Source organism: Pseudopodoces humilis, chromosome 20, assembly GCF_049639895.1.
Source record: "Pseudopodoces humilis isolate 2021_Gansu_Grassland_sample_001 chromosome 20, ASM4963989v1, whole genome shotgun sequence".
NCBI classification, from domain to species: domain Eukaryota; kingdom Metazoa; phylum Chordata; class Aves; order Passeriformes; family Paridae; genus Pseudopodoces; species Pseudopodoces humilis.
The window spans coordinates 3,693,027-3,718,501 of record NC_142219.1 but is presented as its reverse complement, the minus strand read 5'-3'; the positions used below and the strand labels follow the sequence as shown (position 1 = coordinate 3,718,501).

Here is a 25,475-nt window from a genome sequence, read left to right as displayed (position 1 = left end):
TCATGGGTGACTTTCCAGCAGTAAAATTGCCTGTTCAGGTTGGGAGGAGCCATAAGAAATCACAGATTTACATCAGCTCAGTGCAGCAAACCCCTGGAAATCTGTTGTACTTGTTAAACATTTCAGCCTTGGGGGTTTTTTGTGTCTGAATTTGAAGTTTGATCCTTGTTTAGGTTTCCCATAATTTGGGATCCAGCTTGCAGAGTGAGCTGTACAAAATGCACAATAATTAATGATTAACATTTTCCACCTTTCTTGCCTCTCCTGAAGACTCAATGATGAACTCTTGCACTACATCCTCAAGATTGTTGTCCGAGAATCTTGTGTCTTAATCACCAAGTGCCAAACTGTATCTAAAGATGACTTTCAAAGGCTTCTTTCAACTGTGCCTGTAAGTAGAATGTGTTTTGATAAAAGTATTTCTGCTTTTGGCTTCTTTTCTTCCTTGGATCCATCCTCTTCACTGAGTACAAGGAGGTGAAACTTTTATAGTTTTGTCTTAACAAATCCAGGCGAAGAATTGTCTTTGTGCTGTGCAGGGAAGAAAAAAATAATTTCTCACAACAAAGGAAATCATTCAGTAATGCTGGAACTGTTTTTTACATGGATTTATTTTCAAGTTGCTCTGGTTACTGTTCAGTTTGAGCAAAGTTTGTGATCTCAATATTCAAATCATTACAGCAGCTTAAAAAAATCAAACATGCAGTTGTGCATTGTGGTTCATCCAGGCTGAAAGAGTTACCAGTGACAGAAATGAGTTAAAGCTGACATTTGATGGTAAAACTATGGGCAGGTGTTTCCAGCAGGATCAGCTCTCTGAGAAAGGCAGGTTGAGCTTCCATAAAAACACTGGGAGGGGCTGGGATCTCCTGGCCTGTGGGGAAACAGGAGTGGGTTCATCACCTTCAGGACTGTGAAATTACATTTATCTCTCTGGTGGCAAGATCTTTTCAGAATTAATTAATTCTTAGAGTTGCTGAATATTGCTATAATGTTCCAAACCTGAACAAAGTTATGCTGCCTCTTTATATTTTTGTGAGTTATTTCAGAAAATTCAACAGTTTGCAAGCTGTTTCTTTTCTTGAAAATATAAAATTTTTTTTTTGCTCTTTCTTTTCTTCTTCCTCAACTTTTTTTTTCCTCTCTCCAACTTCCAAGTCTGAGGCTTGCCTGACTCAGGGTTGGTGAAGGGTTTGGATAATGCAAAGTTTTACTTATTTGTGTTCAAGGCTGCGTCCTCGTGCTTGCGGTACCTGATGGCTGTGCAGAACCACCTCCTCAGTAACACTATTTTGATTAAACCTGATGACAATGATGACAGTGACAGCTCCTTGCAGGGAGAGACATTGAAGGTACAGGTAAACACCAAGTTTTATTCTAGTATGGCTCTCTCCAGTCAGTGTGCCTGTGACACCTTGGTCCTGCAGTGTATGTGCTGTTTGCTGGTGGTTCTTCTCCTTTTGATGGAGTTGAATAGCTGGAGAACAGGGAAAAACAGTCCAGAGCAAAATCTGAAGTTATTCTGATTTAGTTATTTAATTAGTTATTTAATTCAGGATTGCAGCTTGCATTCCCTATTATCAGTGCGAGCAGACACTTCCTTTTCTAAATACATGTACAATGAGATTTTAAATAGATTTTAATTAATATGTGCTAGTAGGATTGCTGGCATGGGAATTTCCTTTCCTGGACACATTACCCCAGACACTTTTTCTTCTCAAGATCAATCAGGTGGTCCTTGAAAAAAATATTTTTAAATAAATAGAAAAGGGTTTTTTTATTTGCCTTAGCTGGCTTCTGCTTTTTTGCAGTTTAAATGAACTAAGTTTGTGTAGAACCACCTCCATCAGTTGTCTGAAATACAGAGAATAAAGTTTGTGGCAAGGAAGCTGTTAGAGGACAGGCTTTGGGTGGTAGAAGTTTATTAAAATGCTGCATTTCACACTGTTTCATTCAACTCCCAGGTTTGCCCAGGTTTTGGTAATAATTCTTCCCTAATGGAATTGATTTCTGAATTTCTGGTATTTTGTTAAGCTGGTTTTCTCTGCTGCTCTTTGAGGCTGTGAGTGTTTGTGAGGCTGTGTGTGTTTGTGAGCTGCTGCAGTTGGAAGTGATTTGTTCAGGCTCATTGAGTAAATGCTAAACATTGGAGTATTTTTCTTGTTTCACTATTCACGCCGTGTTCATTGTTCAGTTTCTCTCTCTGCAGTGCTCCTCATCCCTGCTAGGACATTGTGTCACCAGTCCTGTCCCTTGGCTGGCTCTCAGCTCTCTCCTGTGCTGGACTTGGGGCTTCCTTCCCTCTAGAAACTGGATGTGCATCCTGTAAAACATGCACCTAGTTTCTCCCAGCACTTTGGGGCTTAACATTAATCAAATTTAAGTCTTGGATGAATCTCCTGCTGCAGGCCTGCCAGGTCACATAATCATTCTTTTCATTTGGAAATCCATCTTTTTGTTCTCTTGTCCTTTTGGGGGGGGATTCTCTAAGAATTTAAGTATTCTGTAACACTTTTTTTTTTTCTTTTTCACTTAGGAACTCAAGACCAGCATTTTGTCTCTTGCCACACAAATTCTGACAGGATGTGATGAAGTCTTAGAAATGCTGCAACAAGTCACTACAGCACTAATTAACAGTGACATTTCTGACAGGGAGCAAAGGTAAGACAAGTGGGAGGATCCTAATTTGGAAACAGGGAACAGCTGCTCTATGTGGCTTATTGTACAAGCACAGTTAGCACTAATTATTCTTTATCACTTTATATTTGAGCTTTGAATGCACAGGAGCTGTTTCTTCCTGTAGCAATTGTTTAGCACTCAGCTGGAGGAGAATTTAGAATCACTCTCTGTGTCAGTTTTGATCATCTGTAGGTTGATATTTCTGTAGGAACCTCAAATTGGGAAGGTTTTAGTCAGTTATAATGGTATTTATGAGTAAGATACCTGGAAATAAACTGTAATTAGCTGGGAATACTACTGTAAGCTAGAACAATCAGTTTATTTTTAAATTCCTGATTATTACATCCCTAGTAGCTGGATTAGATGTTTACGCATGACAGTCCCTGGCTGCTGTTTTGATATCCTGCATATTCCATCACCTGCCCTTCCCTGTCTCCCCTCCTCTTAAAAATACACCTTGGGAATGGGGTGGAAAGAAAAGCTGTGAACTTTTCTCTCCTCAAACAAGCAACTCCCTGTCCCAGCTGTGTTCCAGGTTTCACTTTCTGCTTCTCTGTGCCTGCAAGATTAGTTGTGTTTATTGACAACACAGAATTCCTGGGTGATATTTTCATATGAGCTCGTGTTCAAACATATTTTTGTAGCTGCAGATCCTTTTCAAGTCCTTTGAGCTCCATGTGCTGGGAGCTGATATCCACACTGGTGCATTTGTGTTTGATGGGGACTTTTATCCTGTGCCCAGGGGAGCTTATCCTTCTCGGAGTAATTATTAAACTGTTGATTTACTGTCTCTGCTCTCAGATTGTTCAATGAGAGTTGTCAGCAATTCAAGGTCACTGACACTTGGGAGAAATTGTAGTGGTTTCGAGATTGTTTTGGGGATTTTGTTAATATAACACAAACATTCTCTACTGAATTTTGAATTGCTGTTACAAGATGAAACAGAAGTGACTAAAAGCAGAAGTGTTGCTCTATGAAAATAGTTCTCCTGTGTAACTTTGGCTCTCTTTCCAGGTTGAAAGGCCTGGAGCAGATCACAAAGGCCACCATGCTTGGCCACCTGCTGCCTGTGCTGCTGACATCCCTGATGCACCCAAACCTGCAGACCCTGACCATGGCTGATGCCCTGATGCCTCAGCTGGTGCAGCTGGTCCTCTACACCAGCCAGGTACGGGCTCTGTGCCACCCCTGGGGTGTCAAACCTGGGGCCTGCAGCCTCCAAAACTCTGCTCACCTTCCTCCAGGGACTCATCCACACACCAGAGTTCAGAGTTCCTCAACAGCTGCCAAAGCTGCTGATGCTGACTGTTAAATTTGACTGCTCCAGGAGCTACTCAGTGATGCTTTATTGTCAATAACAGCAGTAGGATTGTTAATTATTTCAATAATGAGCTCTTAAAATGCTTTACAGTTTGCATGTCCCTAACACTGTGTATTTTGGGCCACAGACTGCACTGCTGCTTAAAACCCAGTCTCCAGTTTTCTCAGAACTGAACAGTTCCCCCAGTTGTGCTCCAGAGCAGAAAGGGAAGCAGTTACCTGATGAGAGGTGATTTTCTTTACATTTGGGTCTTTTCATGGGATAAACTGAACTACAATTTCTATTTGACTATTGCTGTGGGATAAAGCAGCAGTTTTTATGTGAATTAATTTTTAAAGGTGTGCTGGAATGATTTCTAAGGCTGTCTCAGTTTTATATAAGCTTTTGCAAAAGGCAATTAGTTCCAAATTTTGTTCTGTATATAATTTTTATTCTCTATATTCAGGTTGTTTACACAGAATATGGTTTGTTTTGGTTTTTTTCCTCACTTCAAGCATTAGAAATTAATCCTAAATGTTCCTCTCACAATAAATTAGGCTAAGAAGGACCATCAAGAGAAAATGTAAATTGCTCTGGCAGCAAGAGATACAGAATTAAAACCATTGCAAAGCTATTAAATGGTTTAATTTACAGAGAAATAACATTTTTAACTCCTGCATTTAAATGCTGTGTCTCAGCTCAAAGTTTTCTAGCTCCTGCTTAGGAACAGAAACAAACAGCTAAAAACAAATAAAAATGCTTATTTGCAGCACTGGAGAATTTGGAATACAGTAGAATTTGTGATAATGGGATTTTTGTGACTAAAAGTATATGAAAAGTATGAATAATGATGATAATATATATAATTATATAATGATAATAATATATGTAATGCATGAATTCCCTCAATACAGTCATGCCTAGAACCAGGAGTTCCTTGTGTGTCAGTACTGAGAGGTGATTTTTAAGTAACTTATATCTTAATGTCTGAATGACAGAAATCTCTGAGATGCATTTTAGGCTCAATTTCTCACTCTAATTTCAGGATGCTGGAAGAGAAGGAAGAGCCAGGATTCCTGACTGGCTTGAAGATCCCTGCTCCCTGGGCTGCTGGGAAGACTGTGGAGACAGTGCATCCCGTCAGGGATAACTATAAATTTAAGGAAACTGTCCACATTCCAGGAGCCCGCTGTTTGTATCTTAGATTTGACAACAGATGCTCCTCCCAGTATGATTATGATAAGGTAAGCAAGGGCCAGCTCAGCACCACTGCAACAAGGGAATTCCCTCAAAAAAAAGTGGGAGTTCTGCTATGGGACAAGTGTGGGAGGCTCCAGGGATTGGGAGGTTGAGGGGTGGTTTGGGTTGGTTTTTCCCCTCAGAAGTTCTATCAGTTCTGTTTTTTTAAAAAATAATTTCAGACTGGCTCAGACTGTCCAAGTTCGACTTTTCTCATTTTTACTCATGTTCAGTTTTCCTTATTTCCAAAATTTTAATCCAGCTGCCTCCTTTGATCAGCACAGTTGGTTTAAACTGGGCAGAGCTGGAGAGGTTCCTTTTTCCCTGATGATAAAGAGCTTGTTTACCTGGATTAATAACAACAAATACTTTAATTTTAAGAAAACAACCAATAGCACTTACCCACTTTGTATTATCATGGAGCTGCTTGTGCTGCTGTTTATTCTTTGGCATAGAGCAAGTCCTGTTGCTCATAAATAACTAATGGGAATTCAATATTAATTCAATATTAATGTCACCCATGACTGATTAAACTCCCCCAAAAAAATTCTGCTCCCACCAAAGTCACTGACAAAGCTTTGGCTTTGCTGGGAGCAGCCCTTCACTTCCCAGGCAAGGAGTTTGTTCGGAGTCAGGGTTGCTCCTGCTCTCTGCTCCCAGCCCTGCTGTGTGAGCAGGGACAAAGCCCCTTGAGCCCCTGTGTGCCTCAGTTTCCCCATCTGTAAAATGGGGATAATAATACTTAACCCTGCTGCCCTCACAGAGCCTGTGAGGATTGGTTCATGTGCATGGAGCGCTTCAAGAGTCGAAAGCGCGGTGGAAGTGCTAAGTATTATTATTATTATTAGGTTTTCTTGTTTTTCTCTTACAGTCTAACAGTGTATTTTATGTTTTGAAGTTGGTGATCTATGCTGGTCCTAGCACAAACAGTAGGAAGGTTGCTGAGTATGGAGGCAATACACTGGGATATGGCAGCCGTAGTGTCTTAGGAACGGGGTGGCCCAAGGACTTAGTGAAGGTACAGTATTCCCATCCACCACTCTTTCCCATAGAAAATTCCCTTTGGAAACCATGCCCAGCCCATTTTACCCTCACAGCTATGCATTCCAAGCTTTTAAATGTACACTTATCCGTGATGAGATCCCTGCTCAGTGAGCTGTTGTGTCCTTGGGGGTGAGCTTTAAACTCGGCTCTGTGTTCCGTGTGATGCTTCCCTTGGAGTTTGTTTTGTGTCTTCCTGGAATTCCTGATGGAGATGTTTGAGTCCTGGAGTCTCTAATGGTACTGCTCTTCTCCTAAGTACACACTCCTAGGAGAAGTTCTATGCAGATGCTCTTAAAGTCAATTTTTTGGATAATAACCCCCAAATATATCAAGTAGCAAATGTAACAAATAAATTCCAACCATTTCTGTTGGATTTTAAAATTTCATTGGGTGCTTTTGGCAGTAAAGCTAAGAAGAATCTCTCAAACTTCTTGAAACCTTAGCATTTCAATGCTTTGGCAATGTGTCCCCTCACTCTCTGCAGTGTGATTTTATTTTTGTTTAAAATATATTTGTGCTTCTACATTGTCCCACACTAAAACTGGGCTTATTTACATTAAAAAAAAAGCACATTGTAAAAAGAAATCAAGAGGTAATAAACTGGAAAGCAATTTCAGACAAGAACTCCATTGTTCACAGTTAAGGGAATATGGTTTATTTTTCACATATGGATTTTGATACTGTTCTTTTAGCAAGCTCCTTGATTAATTTGTTGTCATTCTTCTAATTGAAGAGCTTGTCTGTCTTCCTTCAGGAAGAGAATTGTTAATTATTGCCTGGTTTCTTGCAGACAAACAGTGAAAATCAAGGCTAAGTAACACACTGATAATTTCTGCTTTTGATTTTACAGCTATGGTTGTTCTTTTTGTTTTACTGTGGTCAGCCAGCAGCAAAACTAACTTTTCACTAAAAGACACCTTAACTGAAAAAGTAGAAAATCTTAAATCATAATATCTCATTTGGGATAAAAACAACCCCCAGATGACTCTCATTAAAAGCATCCATCTATAAAATAACCACTTGTGTGAAAATCCTATTTATTTGCCTCAATTATTAAATATCTTTTCTTTTTTTTCCCTCCCCCTTCCTGCCGTGGATATTTGAAGGTGGAAGGAGACACAGTCACGTTCTCCTTTGAAATGCGGAGTGGGCGGGAGCACAACACTCCTGACAAAGCCATGTGGGGCTTTGCCTGCACTGTCCGAGCACAGGTATTCCAGGGGGAGAATTCCCAGGGGAGAGCTTCAGCTTCCACTGCCTCCTGCCTGCCACACATTCCCCATCCATGGAAATGTGCTTCCAGCTTGGCAGTTTGAAATGGTTCGGGCAGTGAGACAAATCAGGTGTTGGCAAAGAAAAGAACTGAGTTTGGGATGCAGGGATCCCTGTGGATGGGCTGGCACTCAGGGATTCATGGAGATAGTTGTTATCAGATGTGTCTTACTTATCTCCTGGAGCCATTCCAGCATCCCTTGCTGCTTGTGGGTCAGGATTTCTTTGTAATAACCTGAAAATCAGAGATATCCTGAGGAAATAATGATTCCAGCCTGCGAAGAAGAGAGGGGAAGGATTCTGGGATCAAACATGGAGTCTTGAATCCCACTACAAATTGGGGTGACTGAACTAAAAATAACTTCACCTGTTCCTTCTTGGTTCAGGAAAATAATGTTTAAATCCCTTACATCTTGTCTTGAGTTGTTCTTATAAATTGCTGTTGTGAAGTATTTTTGTGTGAGAGTTAAGATTGGTATCGAGCTATATCTTACATTTAAAAGATTATATATAAAATCTCCTAGCTTGAATCTATTGGAAAGGACTTCCTGGTGGATTGCTTGGTTGAACTTCTCCCTGTTCCTGCTGCAGGAATCCTCAGAGGATGTGTCAGGAGGTTTGCCATTCCTGGTTGACCTGGCCCTGGGCCTCTCTGTGCTGGCCTGTTCCATGCTGAGGATCTTGTACAACGGGCCAGAAATTACCAAAGATGAAGAAACCTGTCAAGAGCTCTTAAGATCTAAACTCTTACAAAGGTAAATAAAAGTCAATTTTGGTCTGAGTAGTTTTTTTCCTGAGGGGAAGTAACTTGTGCTCAATTCTTGTGCTTTAAGGTGATGTTTGGATAATTTTTCTTGTAGTTTGTTTGGCAGTTTGTGTTGCCTAAAATTGAGGGAATATTAAAAAACAGCAGGTCATGTTTCTTATTAATAATTATAATTAATAATAATTATTAATATAATCGTTGATTCATATTTAATCTTTGTAATGTGTCATTGACTGAAGTGTCTTTCTCAATGAGGGGGGGAAATAAAAATCCTTTTAATTTTTTATTTCTTTTTGCAGGTGCCAGTGGCAGGTGGAAGCCAACGGGGTCATATCTCCAGCCCTTACGCCAAGCCCTTCTCCACTGCCTCTCACCATCGAGGAGGACAGGGAATTCACATATCCCTCTGATGTGCTCGTGCCTCCTGTTGGACACTACTTTGATCTGCCCAGGATTAGGCTGCCCCCAGGAATCATGATCAAGCTCAGGGAAATTTCTGGACGTGCTCGGCCTCAATTTAGACCCAGTATAAAGTAAGGAGTCCTTGTTTCCCTCTGGATTTTTAACCTTGTTTGTGACTGCAGCATCTGATGATTTATGAATATGAATTATCCAAGTTGGTCTCTTACTCCTGATTAATAAGTTTGGCTTTCCCTGGAACCCTAGGGAAGTGATCCAGCCAGAAGTCATGGAGGAGATGGTGGTTTCATGTGTGATTAAGCATCTCAATTTGGTTGATGCTCTCCAGTCCCTGATAAATTTCCAATATCAGGAGGAACATGCTGAAGAATATGATTTACTTTGTAAAATTATGGGAGAGACCTTTAAGAAGCTGAATGCCATGGAGAGACAACTGCAGGTAAAAAGAAAATTATTTAAAACAGCAGAAGGCTTTTTTTGAGAATAAAGCTGTATTTTAGCACCATAGAAATACAAAATACACTCAGAGTTTTTATTTTAAAATTCCTGTTACACCTGAAGTGCAACAAGTGTGATTTTTGTCTCTATCAGAGTGTGGCTGAGCTGGAGCAGAAGTGGCAGAATGAGGTGGATGATGCCATGCACGGGAAGCTGGAGAACAATGTTCCCTTTTTTTACGATTATCACTTCAACGAGGTGAGCCCTGGGGCTGCTGTGGGTGCTTGTGCCTCACTCTGCTTCCTCAAAACCTGTTCACCCATCTCCTTCCCTTTGTTCAGAGCAAGATGAAGGAGCTGGAGCTTCTGTGTTCAATGAAGGAAGTTTCTTTTGATGGGAGTGATCTTGAGAACGTGGTCCTGGCACTAAGGTCAGTATTAGTGAACATTCAGGCCTCAAAGGAGGGGCAACTTCAGGGGATTCCAGGGAGTTCCAAAAGTACCTGATGAAATGATTAGAAGCTTCTGTGCTAAATATATTAATACCTTATTAAACTGCTTGTGTTTGCTAAGGAATCTCTTGTTTATTTCTTCCATTTTTTCTGATTTCTCCTCTGTTGGCATGGAACAGACTGATGCCACACGTCCTCTTTAGATGACCTTTCCCCCAGTAACGCTTCCTTTCTGAAAGCATTCAAACATCAACTTGCCTTCTTTTACTTCCTTTTCACAATCCTAGGGAGAAGTTTTTCCAAGAGGTGAATTCACTGATCCAGAAGACCTCTCATCCCTTAGCAAAGACCAAAACCTTGGTGAAGAGCTTGATGAACAGAGCAGAGCTGTTGTTGCATGTGACCATTGCAGCACAGTCTGGGATCACAAGGAGCATCTCAGGGACCCCTGCAGAGACTCCAGGTACATCTCTCATTACCAGCATTTTCTAAAGATACCTTTTATTTCTTATTTTTCCCTCTTTTGCTTTAAATTGAACTATTTTTTTCCTAAATTAAATTAGTTCTTTTACAAGAAACAAAGTCGAGTCTTTGTTTTCTGATTGTCATGATGATGGTAAATAAAAATCTGAGTATTAATAGCTGGCATTTAAATTTCAGTCTCCTGATTTATTGAGGAAAAATATTTAACCAAATCAAAAGAAACCTGATTTGAAACAATACCTGAAAACAGGAAAATCCTCAGAGCTGACTTTGTGTTTTGTTTGCAGTGTGATTTAATTATGTCTGAGCTATAACTTCCACACTCTCGCTTACATTTCATATGGAAACATGAGTGACTTGCAGTTCTCCTTCTAAAAATCTCCCTTGAGTAATTCTTACACATACTGATTATTATTTTTTTAAAGCTACATTTGGAAGTTTGTGAATTGAATCCTTCAATTCCAAATCTTTAACTCCCAACAGGGTTGAAAACGGGAAGATTCTCCGATCTAGGTTGCACGTTCTTGCTCGGACTGGGTTTTCCCCATCCTTCGTTTCAGCTTCCACTGGGATACCCACCAGTGATTTTAAAGCCAGTTTGTAAATAATTTCCTGCACCAGGAATAACCTTTTTAAATATTATTTTACAATATTTCAGCCTGTAAATCAGCCTCTGAGACCAAGGTGATCTCACACGCCGTGCGCCAGCCCGTGTTCTTGCGCAGCATGTCCGCCCCATCCGACCTGGAGATGATCGGCAACGAGGACATCGAGTTTGCCCGGGCCAGCCAGAGGTACAGCAGGGTTCATTCCTTCCCTTCACACCTCTGCTGTTCCAGTGATCAGCTTGATCAGAATTATTACTGCCAGCACAGCAGGATTTGTGGTGGTTGGATCAGCTTCCTGCTGCCGGGTGTGACATTGCTGTTCCCTCGCAGGCGCCGACACGTCACCAGCCACAGGAGCAGCTCCTTCACCCTGCTCCAGTCCCTGGCCATCGAGGACAGCAGGGACAAACCCACCTACAGTGTCCTGCTGGGGCAGCTCTTTGCTTTCATCGGGACAAACCCCGACCAAGCCGTACGTCGTTACTTTATTTCAGATCCCAACTTGCTCAGAAACAAGAGGTGCCTCGTTTGTGTCTAACAAAAAAAATCTCATCCCAAACCTCACAGGTGTCCAGCAGCAGCTTCCTGCTGGCTGCCCAGACCCGCTGGAGACGTGGGAACACCAGGAAGCAGGCCCTGGTGCACATGAGGGAGCTGCTGACGGCCGCAGTGCGCGTCGGGGGCGTGACCCACCTGGTGGGCCCGGTGACAATGGTGCTCCAGGGAGGGCCAAGGTGGGTGCATTTCTCCAGGATTCAGTGGAAGGGAATAAGTTGCTTTGGACAAGGGAAAGTCAGGAGTGAGCAGCTGTGAGAGCACAAGTTGGCAGAGCTAAGGTTGCAACAAACACTTTGACTCTTGTGGGGTGAAAAGGCAGAAAGTTCTAAGAAATGCTTTTATTTATCAGAAGAGGAACTTTCATACTGTTCTGACATGTACCCAGGTATGCAGAGAGGGTATCCTTCTCTCTTAATTTAATCTCTTTATTTAATTCTAAATTAATACTAATTAGATATTAGTGGTAGATTTAGCTGATACTGTCATCTAAATGTAGTAAACATTTTATATTTTGTTTGCAGTGGGATTTAATCATGTCAGAGCTATAACTACCACACTTGCTCTGGTTTACACGTTTCATATGAAAACATGAGTGACTTGCAGTATTCCTTCAAGTCTTCCACGAGTAGTTCTTAATATGCACTGATTATTATTTTCATAATTTGGAGCTTTGTGAACTGAAGCCTTCCATTCCCAATCTCTAACCCCCAACAGGATTGAAGAGCTGACGTGTGGTGGGATGGTGGAGCAGGTCCAGGAGGCTTTTGGAGAGACCATGACGTCGGTGGTGTCCCTGTGTGCCCGCTACCCCATCGCCTGTGCCAACAGCATTGGCCTCCTGTGCACCATTCCCTACACAAGGTGGGGAAGGCAAGGGGGGCATCCACACCTGGCCTTAGTAGGCTTTGCCTTAAACAGAAGCATTAAATAGTATAAATACATCCCCTTTCCTCCTCATGAGGAGCATCTGACAACATCCGGGTAAATTCCCTCACAATTCCGTCTGGGAAGGGTAAGGGGGAGGCAGAACCATCTTTCTGCCAAGTTAACTAATTAATTACTGAGCTAACAGCAAGTTCTGCATTCCCATTGTCATGGGGAGGTTAATTCTAGCCTGAATTTCTCCTGCAGGAGCGAGGAGAAGTGTCTGGTGCGGAGTGGCCTGGTCCAGCTCATGGACCGGCTCTGCAGCCTCAGCAGCCAGACAGAGTCCAGCTCAAATGAAAAACAGACCAAGAAACAGAAGGTGGCCACCATGGCTTGGGCTGCATTCCAGGTGCTGGCCAACCGCTGTGTGGAGTGGGAAAAGGAAGAAGGTAGGAAATATCTCCTGCTGGGTGTGTTAGAACCATCTGAGGAGTGGTGTAAATGTATTTAAAATAGGGCAGTCACTCACCATGACTTGGGACTCTCCAAATTCTTAAGAAATAAATACAAAACTCAGTGGATTTTCTTCTTGTTTTTTTAATTCTGGCTTTTTTCCTCCCCATGGAAATAATTTCAAGCTTTGCCACTTGATTCTGTCTAAACATAATCAGAGAACCTGGAGGTTCAGAGTGATCATTTGGGATTTCTCCTGTGGTAGAATTCACCCCATAACACACTTAGAGACACGTGGCTGTTGGATGTACCAGGGGCTGGTTTTGTGGTGTGTACATTGATTTCTGTTGATTACAGCTGTGAATTCTTCCATCCCTTCCAAAGGGGGTTCCACAGATGCCGTTCACTCCGGGCTGGCCAGGCAGGTCTCCAGCCTCCTCACCAACCACCTGGCCAGAGCCACCGAGTGCTGTGGCAACCAGGCTGCAGGGAATGATGCACTGCAGGATGTCCTCAGCCTTCTGAATGACCTCTCAAGGTACCAGGCCTTTGCTCTGGAGTATTTTCTTCCTGTGTATCAAAGCCCATGTGGGATCTTTTGTGGATTTTTTTTAAACCATTCTAAAACTGACCCTTCATCTTAGTGTTTAATCTGTGCTGTCAAGTTATGGAAGAATTGCTACAGATGTTTTGTCAGACACTGAAATTGCTTTTAATACATCTTGTAAATAATAAATAATTTTGGTTTTAATTTCAAGATTGCTTTCCCTTTCAGGAGTCACATAGGTAAAGCCATCCTGAGCCAGCCAGCCTGCGTGTCCAAGCTTCTGTCCCTTCTCTTGGACCAACGTCCTTCTCCAAAGCTGGTCCTAATAATCCTGCAGTTGTGTCGTGCTGCGCTGCCTCTCATGAGTGTTGAGGACTGTGGAAACGTGGAATTGCCTCCCTGGAGCTACTCAGTGCCCTCCCTGAACAGCGAGCAGGATGATCCCAGTGACCCAGCCTCCAAGATTGCCTCCCTGCTGCTGGCAAAGCTAGCAGATTATGTCGTGCCAGGTACCAGCAGCTGTTTGCTGTTGTGCCTGAGGGACTCAAGTTTCGTGGAATCTTGGAATGAAAAGGGCCTTAAAGCCCATCCAGCCCCATCCCCTTCCTCACCATCAGCTATCCCAGGCTGCTCCAAGCCCTGTCCAGCCTGGCCTTGGGCACTCCCAAGGAGGCAGGGGCAGCCACAGCTTCTCTGGGCACCCTGTGCCAGGAGCTTTTGTATTGACAGAAAGCTCAAGTATTGGGAGGTTTCTGATATGTCACTGTGAGCAGGATATTCCTGTGACTTTGTCTGCCTCCTAATTTCCCTGGCCTCAGACCAAAGTGGGGGTCCCACAGACACATCCCACATGTGTTAGCATTGCTTCCAAGGGTAAGAAAATTCATGGATGTGTTTCTTTGTTTTCTTTTTTTCCTTTCTACTTCAAGGCTGCCAGACTGTCCTTTCTCCAACTGCCTCTGAGCCAGATACTACCTTGGCAAAAGCCAGCCCTAAAAATTCCATAAAAGGTGATAAAGATCCTGGAGAAGAAAGCGAGGCAGTGGATGGTAAACTCTCTATTTTTATCCATAAAAGAGAAGATCAATCCTCCCATGAAGTCCTTCAGCCTTTACTAAGGTAATCTCAGCTCACTGGATTGGGATTAGAGCCAATTTCTCAAATTCCTTTTATCTTCTCTTTTTTTTTTTTTTTCGAGCACTGCAGCTGCAGAAAAATGCAGATATAGGAGTAAATGGGAAAGCAAAGTGTACTGGCAAAGCAATAAGATAATGCAAAGGGTCATGGGAACATCCTCATCTGTCTGAAAACAATCTCATGAGAAATTAGCTACTTAGACTCAGTGTTTCTGATGGAATTATCATTTTTCTTGTTTGTGGTGTGACAGGCCTAACAAATAGAACTGTCAAGGCAAAATGGCTTTAAAAGCACTGCTTTAATAATGCATAAGCTGGACAATAATTTGCTATTAAACATTCTTTAGTATTCTCAGCACCCACCTGGATGCTGGGATCACTGAATGCCAGTGCTGACCCCTCCTGCATTTTTTGTTATTTGTTACATCTTCCCCCACTCCCTGGCTTGATTTTGAACCCATACTCTAAAAAATTACATCAAAAGGTACAAGTGAAAGGTCAACTCAGAGCCCTGGGCATTTGTGATCAATAAAAACCATTTCACGAGGCTTCTTCCTGAGGGGGGGAAGGGTTAAATTGCTTTGCAATACCTGCATTCAATAGGATTAAATTCCCTCTGTAAATGGCGTATGTCCTTAGCCAATATTTCTCTTGCTGTTGAGCATTCAGCTGCAAGGGTGGCTTCAAATCATTTCAAACCACCCATAATATATGAATTTGGGCTGTGTAGCTCAGCTGTGTTTTCCAGCAGTCAGAACAAAGCTCCTGTGGTTATTTTCCCCTCCAACAGTAGCTCGGAAGGTCGCCCATTCCGACTGGGAACTGGAGCCAACATGGAGAAGGTGGTGAAGATGGATCGGGACATGACAAAAGTAAGAGGAGAAATAACGAGAGAATTGCTCAGCTTCCTAAAAACTGGTGGCCAGTCAGAATTCTTGGCTTTTACTGATGTTAAGACCCTTTTGATCAATGTTTTATTCACCATTTACCTCTGTAAATACAGATCAAATACAGATCAGGGGTAAATGATGTCAAAGAATTTCAGCTGATGCTTCCCGCAACTGTTGTAGGTCAGGTTTAAGCCCCTTTAATATTCTCTTTCCTCAAGTGTTTAATGCACATTGATAATGCAGATTTTAAGCCACACACTTGAATTCAAATTTCATGTCTATTTTCAGACATGTTCTTGAGTGTTTGCACTGGAAATACTCATTGGTGTCCTTTTGATCAGAGAAAATGAACTGTTAATTTAAGAAGGGAATGTTAAAGGCAGTGAATTGATCCCTGATCCCTCTGTAGGTGATAAAAAGCAAGACAGAACCCATCTGTGACTAACACACACCCAGGAAGGGGTTTTGCTGTGTTCTCAGCACTTTTACAAGAGCAGAGTGACCAAACACATCTGACATTTGCCTTCCGTGGCAATTTCCTTTGCAGTGTGGTTGCTGTGAAGTCATTACAGAGGAAGCTGCTGCAGCTCTTAGAAAGGCAACCAAGTGGGCACAATCTGGGCTGATAGTGAGTGTGGGGCCACCCATAGAGACTGTCAATCCAGAGAGCAGCAGTGGCTTGTCCACTGGGGACAAAAAGAAGACTGCACAAACCTCCATTTGCAGGGAGAGGAATTCGGAGCTCGCCAGGTAAATCCTGTAGTCTGCATTCTGCTTTTCTCTCTACCGATATTCGTAGTGCTCCCAAAGATAATCTCTGTTGATAAACTTCCTCCTTCTTTTGCTGTTTATATCTTGTTGACAAATGAAGCTTCTTTTTGTTCTGTGGTTTTGAGCTGAGTGGTCACATTGCCTTTGTCTCCCGGGCAGGACGGATCCGGTGAGGCCGTTCATCAGCGGGCACGTGGCTAACAGCATGGCAGCAGAGGTGATTGCCCTGCTGCACAGCCTGCTCATGGCCCCAGAGTCCAATGCAGCCCAGATCTGGACAACAACTGCTGAAAAAGTGAGCAAAGACAGCCATGAGTGGTGCAGTGGGGGTTGAGTAGTTGGAGAATCTAATGATGAGCAAGGCCTGAGCTGCTCCATTCTGATTTACACAAAACCAGTTCACACCAGGGTGTGAAGCTGCACAGACCCAGCCCTTTCTCAGCTGTCTTGGGGTGGAACAAACACTCAGAATTTACCCATCATTAGATAATGTGCTGTCATTCTTTTCAGGCATTAACAATGCTGTTTGTTGGGGAGTTCCCTTGCCTGTGGCAGGTTTTTCTGTCTTGGCTGTGGCCTCTGAAGGTACGAAGTGTTGGCTGGAACAAAACAAGTTGGTTTTATGTTCCTCTGAATCCTGCAGCACCTAATCTATTCCTTAGGTGAAATCCTCAGCAAAGACTTTTGCCAAGATTATATTTTATCCTAAAAGTTACCAGGGAATGGTCATGGCTTTGATGGTGCTCACACTTCAGAGAACTTGGAATATTCTGAGTTGTATAATTGTCTTCAAGAACAAAAATAATTCTTGTGAGACTGTGTGGGCTGGAGGCTTGGGGCATTGGTTTTTTGTTGGAATTGTGCTTTGAAGTCGTTCCCTGGTATTTTTGCTTCTGTCTTCAGGTTCTGTCTCGGGCTCTGATGTACATTCCACAGCTTGGGAAATATGCAGAGAGCATTTTGGAGAATGGGAGTAGCAGTGGAAGGAAACTGGCTAAACTTCAAAGGATTGCTCGGCAGGCAGTGGCTGCCCTGTGTGCTCTGGGTGGCTTTAAGGAGACAATTAAAATAGGTTCTGAAGTTCAGGTAATTCAGCACTGTTCATATTTGATATCTTAGATGAGAATTGCTGCTCTCCTGAGGTTTTGCCTTCACTGGGATCCTTGGGAGCAGGATGTGCTTGTGGAACAGCAGCTTGTGGAGCTTGTTTCCTACAACACGCCCCTGTGCTTGTGTGTGCAGTTGATGTGTGATGTCAGACCCTGACTCCTGGTTGTAACACCTTCAGTCTCATGCAGCTCTTCTTTGGTTGTAGGTTTTAGGCAAAGGAATAGCAGGAAGCATTGGAGTTGTGGCATCTATTAATGAGCAAGAAGGTATAGCCACGGTCAAATTCCCACCCACCACTATAGACACTAGAAAGACCTCCCAGGCATCAGACACTTTAACTATTCCATTATCTAGGCTCTGTGTTCCAAGATCTGAGGTATGGCAGTTTTAAACATCCAATATTCAGTATAATCTCGATTCTTGCTTTATTTCTGTCACAGCATACTGACTATTAATCTACAGCACGTTAAAAAAAAACGGTGTTTCATCTTTGCTTTGAAATGATTTGTAACGTTTGCCTTGTTTTTTTAAGCGTATATTAATACTGTGTTTAAGTTCTCATTCAAGTAACATGAGTATTCATCTTTTGTGCTTAATGATATTCCATTGCATACTGGGTTGGGGGTTTTTTGGTTAATTTCTGGCTTTGTTTGGGGTTTGTTTTTTTTTGTTGTTTTTTTCTTTTGTTGGTGTTTGGTGCTGATATTGTATTAGTAAAATATAAGAATTAACTCCAGGTAATAAAACACCCTCATTTCTTAGAAACTAACTACTTGAATTTAACTTTTTACCGTGCCCCCCCACCATCAGGCATTGCCTCTTCATAAACTGTCCATTACTGAGAAGGTAGTACAGGCAGTCCAGTCCATGTTGCTCCCTCAGGAGGGAAGTCTCTCTATTCACACCTCACTTCCTGCAACAGGAGATGGCTCAACCCCAGTAATGGCAGTGGTCCGGCTCCTTGCTGAAATAAGAACCAGGTGAGTCCTGCCTTCATGCACAAACATCCCAGGAATTGCATGAGTTCTTGTGCCCTTCCTCTGGGGGTGTGCAGCGAGGGACTGCAGAAATTCCTCTGCACCCTTTCAGTGTCTGGGTGTTGTTCTTGAGTGTCCCTGTAACACTGAGCAAATGCTTCAATAAATCCATTTATGAGGCAGGGAAAAGCTGCCTCTGGGGAGGGTCCAGCTAAAATCAGGGTTAAGGCCACCCTTAAATTCATTACTGTAATGCCAGCTTTGAATTCAGCATCCACTTTGTAACACTTCAAATGTATAATTTTTCTGTTCAGAGCATGCCTGGTGATGGCTCAGCTGTTGGAAGACAGCTCATTCTGTGAAGAATTCATTCAACAGTGCCCAGCTGCTGTAGAAGTTCTGAATTTGGTGGCCCAGGAGTGCAGCCCTGGTATGTAGCCAACACCTTCTTGGCATATTCAGGTCAGAGACAGATCAGCTTTTAAAATCATTTCAGTGTTTTCTCCTCCAGCTACTAAGAGTTTAGGAACTGGCACAGGGCTGTGTCTTGTCACAGCTGCAGAGCTGCTGATGGAAGAGCAGCTAATAATCAGCCTATATCATTAAACATTAGGCATTAATTTAGGCCAGAACAGGATTATTCTGCGTATCAAAGAAGCAAGTCCTGTTTTTCTTCTGCACTCTCCACTTTGCTTTCTTCCTGCATACCCTACTCTGTATTCCATGACATTATCATTTGTATGTTTTCTTTTTATGACCTTTCTGCTGGTTTTTGCAGTGCTTTGTTATATTCCTGATCCTTGAGCTCTCCTTGTTGAAGGATAAGCACTGGGCCCAGCAGAAGTCTTAATTCAGGGGCAGGTTTTTAGGAACATGTCAGAGAAAAGGTGGCTGAACTGAAGGGTAGGAGCCAAGGGATTTAGGTGTAAAAGTGTAAGGACTGATTTTTGTGACATTAGACATAAATTTTTTTGCTTTCCTGCCTTTGCTGGGCCATAAACTTGCTCACTAAAATGAATTTTATATCTTAATTAACATAAGTGTCTTTGCAAACCAAATATAAATTCAACATGAGAAAATACTTGCATATGTTACATTTTACTCTTAATCCCATTGTTTAGGTAAGTGAGGCTGATCAAACCTCCTCAAAGTGCAAATATCATATTTATCTCTGTATTAAGGATTGCAGTGTTGGACAGGAGGAAGCAGCTGGGAGCTGATGCCTGGTTTGGGTTGTTGTTGCAGGGGAGAGGCTCGTGGTTGTGGAGATGCAGTGTGAGAGGTTACGGATGTTGTACCGGGACTGTGCTCGGCCCCCTCCTCCTCCCCTGCAAGCAGACAGGAGACAGGTGAGCACAGGGACAGTGCTGAGCCCTCTGCCCTGGGGGGACTGCCCAAACTGGGGGCATTCTTCTTGAAATATTTCATGTGGATTTCTGCCTTGGGATGTGATTTGTTGGAGTTGTATTAAATGTGCCCCCATAAACTCCGTGGTTGTATTTTAGTGGGTGTCTTGAATTGTGATTGGTAGAATAAACTGCTCTGTTGTGTCTGCAGCCCAAAGAAATCACGTGGAGCCCGTCCAGGGTGTTCCCCCCAGTGAGAGCCTGCATGTTCTCCTCCCACCTCACTGCTGTGACCTTCCTGGCTGATCCCAGTGCAGGTGGGGGACTTCCTCGGGGCACCTTTATCTATGCCACCTCCCCAGTGCCAGTGCAGGTGAGACCTCACAGCTCTCCAACAGTTTGTCATTGAATATCCAACAGGCCATGAAAAGGAGATTGCCTCTTTGAACTCGGTTTTGTAAATAATTTTTTTAAATGTGTCTATTTTTATTTCTAGGCACCGTCATTCTACTGGGAAATTGAAGTGGTTTCCTATGGAGATACAGATGATGACACTGGGCCAATAGTTTCCTTTGGATTTGCCACAGAGGCTGAAAAACGGGATGGGGCTTGGACAAACCCAGTGGGCACCTGCCTCTTTCACAAGTAGGTTTGGGACACACATCAGAAACCACATTTGTCTGCAGATTGGGGAGGAGGCTGTAGTGGGCAGTACATACTTTTAAATTGAAGTGCTGAAGTGATGGACTGGAATATCCTTGCAAAATCAGGAGAGTTGAGTTGCCTTTTGAGTATCACAGCTTTGGTGAGTGGTGATCCTGCTCTGGCTCACTGTGTCCCTCTTGTCCCTCAGCAATGGGCGAGCAGTGCATTACAATGGCTCCAGCCTGCTGCAGTGGAAGAGTGTCAGACTGGATGTGACTCTTTCCCCTGGTATGTGAGAGCATGGCTAAAACCCTTATCTGCTCCATCAGAAAATCCTCTAAATGTCAGGGAAATGCTAGATGAGAAAACTGATAAAATCCTTTTTATGACTGTGTTTTTTCTCCAGGTGATGTAGCAGGAATTGGATGGGAAAGAACAGAAGGAACTCCCCCTCCTCCAGGGCAGCCAGCAAAGGGCAGAGTTTATTTTACATACTGTGGGCAGAGACTTGTGCCCTACCTAGAGGATGTGTCTGGTGGAATGTGGCCAGTTGTCCACATCCAGAAAAAGGCAAGTTTGTAACAGAAATGTCACTTAATATGCTTTCAGATATACTAAAAACATTATATAAAATATTGAACCTGCTCTGTAGGAAAGCAAAATTGATAGTTTTTACCTTTCTTGGGTAGGTTGAGGTATTCATTAGCCCGCCCAGGTGCATGTGTTGTGTCATTGTTTTAGTTTTCCCTGCCCATTAGCACAGCAGCGTGCAGCTGGGCTGGCAGGATGCCTTGTGCCATTCCAGGAGCTCCTCTCCCAGCATTCCTGGCCAGCACTGACCTTTCTTCAGAGCACCCAGCTCCGGCTGCTGCAGCCTGAAGCTGGAAAGCAGGCGAGCTCAAAGCGTGTCTTAAGCAGCTTGAAGCTTTCCCAGAGTTGCAGCTGGAGATCCTGGTGGCAGGGAGGTGTGATCAGCTCCTGACCACAGATGGAGCAGAGTGAGGGCTCAGAGCAGGATCTGAGAGCTTCCCTGGATCCTTTTGCAGAACACCAAGGTGCGGGCAAACTTCGGTTCGCGGCCATTCGCCTACGCCGAGGGCCAGGCTCACCGCAACGCCGCCGACCTGTGCCTCGACCTGGCCGAGGAGATCAGCGCCAACTTCGAGGCCTTGCCCTTTGCCATGGCCTCTGACAGTGACAATGACGCTGGCACCAGCATCGCCTCCGACCCCGGCACCCACGGGCCCCCCTGCAGGATCGCCGCCGTCGCCACGGCTCAGCAACGTAAAGTGCCGCTCGCTCCTTTCAAAGCTCTCCCAGCAGAAATGCCAAGCAAGGAAAAAGGATTTAAGCCCAGCCTGGCTGCAGTCCTTAATCCTTAGATAGTGCCTGTTTAGGTGGGGCAGTGCCACAAGTCAAAGCCATGTTTATCTGATTCTAGACAAGGCAATTAAAATTATCTTCTTTGGTCTTCTTCTATGTGAATACGCAAATTATTTGTAATTAATGCAGCTACAATGAGAAATGATCTCATTAGGGCTTGGGATACAATAGGATGTCATGGTGGATTGGATCAGCCAATTGGTTATGCTGTGTCAAAAGGAATTGCATTCCCACCCCCTGATTGGAGAGCATGGAATGCTGTGTATCTCCAATTTCATGGGATGTCTTTGCATGCATTATCATCTCATTATTTCTGTCTGTGTCTTGCAGAGTATGACAGTGACACATCCTGCCACTATAAAATGGAGCTGAGCTATGAGAACTTCATCACCTCAGGCCCTGATCCTCACCCCCCTCCTATTGCAGATGATGAAAGTGATGATGATGATGACGATGACATTCCCAGGGTAAGGAATGTGGCAAACTCTGCCTTCTCTATTTTAGAGCCTAAAACCAGATCTTGTCATTTAGATTTTGAAATTTTGCCACACAAGAGCTTTTCCTGCTTCCCTAACAAAAATATAACTGCTGGTAACTTACCACTTCCTGGTGCTCTAAAACTCTCGTGTCTTTGTAGGAGGATCACTATGCCCTCTTGGTCAAAGCCTGGGAAACCAAAGTTTTCCCTACAATTAGAAGAAGATTCCGTAATGAGGCTGAGAGGAAGTCTGGGCTGGATCAGATTAAAGGAGCTTTACAGTTAGGTATGGCTGTATTTATTTCTGTGTGTTTGTGAGAAAGTCACATTAAGAGCAAGGAAGGAATTCTGAGCCCTCATGAGAAGATCAGGAAAAGCTTTCTTAGGAAAACTCCCAATTTCCATCTTTCAGTCTGAGAGAGCATTTAAGAAATTGAAAAACTCACCTGCTTGGGATCTTAATGAGAATAAGAACTTACTTTAGGTGGCTGAGGTAAATAACTTGCACTCCCTCCTGTCTTTCAGGAATGGTTGATATAGCAAGGCAAACTGTGGAATTCCTGTACGAGGAAAACGGAGGCATCCCAAGGGATCTCTACCTTCCCACCATCGAGGATATCAAAGATGAAGCAAACAAATTCACGATTGATAAAGTACGGAAAGGTAAGGGCAGCACAGCAGATCCTGAGGGGTAAAGAAAAGCTCAGAGGTTTTTGGGACCTACTGCAGAAGTTGTCACCTGAGGAAAACACCTTCAAAGTGGTGTCCCTTTCTCCAGGTCTCACCGTGGTGACTCGCTCTCCTGACAGCAACAACGTCACCAGCAGCGCTGTCGGAACGGCTCTGCCCAAATTTGCCATTCGGGGCATGCTGAAGACATTTGGCCTTCATGGGGTTGTCCTGGATGTGGACTCAGTGAGTAAACATGCGCTGGGAGGGCTTGGAAGGATCAGCATCACACAGCTGGGAGCAAAAACTGCTCAGGGAGCTGGATTGGGGCTCTCTTGGAAGGAAAGATGTGGTTATAATTATTGTGTTTCTGACAGTGCTGGGTTTGCTGTTGCAGGTGAATGAGCTGGTCCAAGTCGAGACCTATCTGCGGAGTGAGGGAGTCCTGGTGAGGTACTGGTATCCCATTGACATGTTGGAAAGGCCACCTGCAGGATACAGGAGGACTGCAACCAATGGATTGGTCACCCTGGATAACACCAACATCCAAATTCACAGGTGAAAAGAGAGATGTAGTTACTTAAAGGCACTTTATTACCTGAATTTGAATTACCTGAAGAGCATTTCCTGTAGTACAGTTACCTGCTACAGCTCTGTTTCAAGCAGTACAAACTTCTCAATCTTATTGTCATGGTTGGATTTAATGTTGAGGAATTAATAGAATTAATGTTTGTGTTCCCTAGGGAGTTGTTGAGGAGTGAAGCTGCCCTGGCCAAGCTCTACTGTCGCATGGCTCTGCTCAATATTTTTGCTCCCAAATCTCCCCACATGTTCACCCGGCTGTTCCACATTCCTGCCATCCGGGATATCACCCTGGAGCACCTGCAGCTGCTCTCCAACCAGCTTCTTGCACCACCTCTTCCTGGTAAACACTTGGTTTTGTCACAGCTCTTCTTTGGTACAGTACTTTCCTGGGGACAAAAAAGTTACCAAATTTGGTATTTCTTCATTAGCTGGTTAATAATGATGGTGTTTAAGCATGAGCTGGGGTGATGGCACAGCTCCGTGTTTGCCCTCGCCTGGGGCTGGGCTGAGGCTGGTGAGGGGCACAGCTGGAATGGAGAGGCCAATGCAGCCACAAGGCTGGGCCTGGCTGGCTCCTTTCACCTGCTGGCTTTTCCACTTGGAGTTTTCCACTTGGAAACAGAGGTTGGGAATCTTCCAGGTGTTTTACAGCTTTTGTTTTCCAGGCTACATAAACAGTTGGAGTGCTCTCCAAATTTGTGCTGTTTTCCTCGTCATTCCAGATGGAACCATCAGCTCTAGCTCCATTCTCCTGGCCCAGTCCCTGCAGCACTGCATCCATTCCCAGACCTGTGCTGCCACAGACCTCTTCTACCAGGGCAACTCCCAGGCCATCAGGGAGTGGCTCACTGTGGCCATCACTCGGACGCTGCATCAGGGAGAGGAGAGTCTGCTGGACCTCACCAAACAGATCTGCTCCTTTCTGCAGGTAAAGGACTCACTCACGTTTCATGGGAGCGTTGGGTTCCCTTCTCTGGAGCCCTTGTTCTCTGAGTGACTGAAAACAGAGGCAGTAGCAGCACTCTGGGTTGAATTAAAATGAAGCAGCCTCCCACTGTGTCATAATTTGCAGTTAATTAAATACATTGGCTGTAGGGCACTCTGTAAGAAGGGGGAGGAGATCTGCTGCTGTTTGTGATCTTCCATGATGGATTGTCCTGTTACAGGCAGCACCAGAACAATTTCCTGCCGAAGAATTCCCAATTTCTGAATCCAAGGTCAACATGGATGTGAATTTTCCTGGGGCTGCCTTTGTGATTGTGTCCTGCAAGGAAAGTCAGTCTGGGTTCCGAAAAGAGTGAGTCATGGAGAGGGGCAAAGCTGGGTCTGAGCCTGGCAGCCATGGGGATGGGGTTACTGGCTTTTTTTAATTTTCTCTTCTCTAAGACTTGTTCTGAGTGGTGGCTGGGACGTTTTCCAGCTGGTTTGAGCCTAACCAAGCTGTGCTGCTGTTTCCCCAGCTCGTCCCTGTACAAGGCCCCCTGGGCTCGGGTGCTGGTCTATGGGCTGGGGCACAAGGTGAAGAGGAACGGGCAGCTGAACCTGATCGAGGCCGTGTGCTACCCCCGCGACGCCTCCCCCACCAACACCGGCCTGACACCGCCCCCCACCACCAACCAGTACCCAGCTGTCATCACCCCCACCGACAGGGTGCACATCAAACTGGGTGAGCACAGCCACAGCACCAGGGAAAAGCCTGCACTGAGCTCTCGGAGCTGAGAACAGCTTCATTGTGGCCTCTGCAGCACCGTCCTGCGTGCTGGTCCTAGCAGCGGTTAGGACTTCTGTACAAAGAATTCATTCTAAACCAAAAAAAGCCTGGATTTATAAACATTGGCAACCATCTGATTCTGATTTTTATATTCCAGGAGTTCACCCAGCAGTGTTTGTATTCAAAATATTTGATTAAAAATCCTGCGGTGTTGGTGCTGTTGGTGTTTGAGGAGCTGTTTCAGATGGAGAATAATTTTTTATTGCTTTTTTAGGTGTTTGTAGGACCCTCTTATCCACAGAGTAAATATATCTGCAGTGTAGCAATACTGAGGTCACCCCAGCTTCTCCTGCAAGAAGAATAATTAATATTCTTTCTACTCTTGCCCAAAGGGAGAGATTGGATTTAGAGCAGTGAAGGTGACTGGGTGCAGTGAGCTCTTAGAACTTCCCCTAGGAGATCCTAAAGTTCTTCTGCTGATGTTATTTTCAGTGCCCATCAGACAGAAATAAATTATTTTGGGGGGAGTTCTGTGTGTATATTTAGATATGTTCAGGCTGAAAATTATTCTGTTTCATTATGTGAATAAAATGTTCTCTGTGCATTTATAATTATAGATTATATTAACTTATCGATACAGAGAAACATT

General features: G+C 43.8%; 1 protein-coding gene across 4 annotated transcripts in view; it reads left to right on the top strand.

The window, feature by feature from the left end:
* The window catches only part of HECTD4 (HECT domain E3 ubiquitin protein ligase 4), a 64,254-nt gene that overhangs the window by 23,271 nt on the left and 15,508 nt on the right, over positions 1 to 25,475 (top strand). Inside the window, exons 16-59 of one of the 4 annotated variants that reach the window (XM_014253785.2) lie at positions 271 to 391; positions 1,230 to 1,352; positions 2,537 to 2,661; positions 3,694 to 3,847; positions 4,128 to 4,228; positions 5,025 to 5,223; positions 6,117 to 6,236; positions 7,369 to 7,473; positions 8,126 to 8,289; positions 8,600 to 8,833; positions 8,967 to 9,159; positions 9,312 to 9,416; positions 9,500 to 9,588; positions 9,897 to 10,072; positions 10,751 to 10,886; positions 11,031 to 11,172; positions 11,268 to 11,434; positions 11,973 to 12,119; positions 12,390 to 12,574; positions 12,963 to 13,116; positions 13,354 to 13,634; positions 14,055 to 14,244; positions 15,052 to 15,133; positions 15,699 to 15,901; positions 16,082 to 16,217; positions 16,826 to 17,008; positions 17,238 to 17,408; positions 17,843 to 18,012; positions 18,324 to 18,439; positions 19,255 to 19,358; positions 19,567 to 19,728; positions 19,852 to 20,000; positions 20,209 to 20,288; positions 20,407 to 20,570; positions 21,047 to 21,284; positions 21,714 to 21,850; positions 22,021 to 22,147; positions 22,387 to 22,524; positions 22,640 to 22,776; positions 22,928 to 23,088; positions 23,274 to 23,455; positions 23,838 to 24,043; positions 24,282 to 24,412; positions 24,576 to 24,781. In XM_014253785.2, coding sequence (XP_014109260.2) covers positions 271 to 391; positions 1,230 to 1,352; positions 2,537 to 2,661; positions 3,694 to 3,847; positions 4,128 to 4,228; positions 5,025 to 5,223; positions 6,117 to 6,236; positions 7,369 to 7,473; positions 8,126 to 8,289; positions 8,600 to 8,833; positions 8,967 to 9,159; positions 9,312 to 9,416; positions 9,500 to 9,588; positions 9,897 to 10,072; positions 10,751 to 10,886; positions 11,031 to 11,172; positions 11,268 to 11,434; positions 11,973 to 12,119; positions 12,390 to 12,574; positions 12,963 to 13,116; positions 13,354 to 13,634; positions 14,055 to 14,244; positions 15,052 to 15,133; positions 15,699 to 15,901; positions 16,082 to 16,217; positions 16,826 to 17,008; positions 17,238 to 17,408; positions 17,843 to 18,012; positions 18,324 to 18,439; positions 19,255 to 19,358; positions 19,567 to 19,728; positions 19,852 to 20,000; positions 20,209 to 20,288; positions 20,407 to 20,570; positions 21,047 to 21,284; positions 21,714 to 21,850; positions 22,021 to 22,147; positions 22,387 to 22,524; positions 22,640 to 22,776; positions 22,928 to 23,088; positions 23,274 to 23,455; positions 23,838 to 24,043; positions 24,282 to 24,412; positions 24,576 to 24,781 — 6,794 coding nt within the window. Of the gene's footprint in view, positions 1 to 270; positions 392 to 1,229; positions 1,359 to 2,536; positions 2,662 to 3,693; positions 3,848 to 4,127; positions 4,229 to 5,024; positions 5,224 to 6,089; positions 6,237 to 7,368; positions 7,474 to 8,125; positions 8,290 to 8,599; positions 8,834 to 8,966; positions 9,160 to 9,311; positions 9,417 to 9,499; positions 9,589 to 9,896; positions 10,073 to 10,750; positions 10,887 to 11,030; positions 11,173 to 11,267; positions 11,435 to 11,972; positions 12,120 to 12,389; positions 12,575 to 12,962; positions 13,117 to 13,353; positions 13,635 to 14,054; positions 14,245 to 15,051; positions 15,134 to 15,698; positions 15,902 to 16,081; positions 16,218 to 16,825; positions 17,009 to 17,237; positions 17,409 to 17,842; positions 18,013 to 18,323; positions 18,440 to 19,254; positions 19,359 to 19,566; positions 19,729 to 19,851; positions 20,001 to 20,208; positions 20,289 to 20,406; positions 20,571 to 21,046; positions 21,285 to 21,713; positions 21,851 to 22,020; positions 22,148 to 22,386; positions 22,525 to 22,639; positions 22,777 to 22,927; positions 23,089 to 23,273; positions 23,456 to 23,837; positions 24,044 to 24,281; positions 24,413 to 24,575; positions 24,782 to 25,475 lie in introns of all 4 variants that reach the window. The other 3 variants (XM_088065220.1, XM_014253787.2, XM_014253782.2) reach the window with 3 other exon arrangements.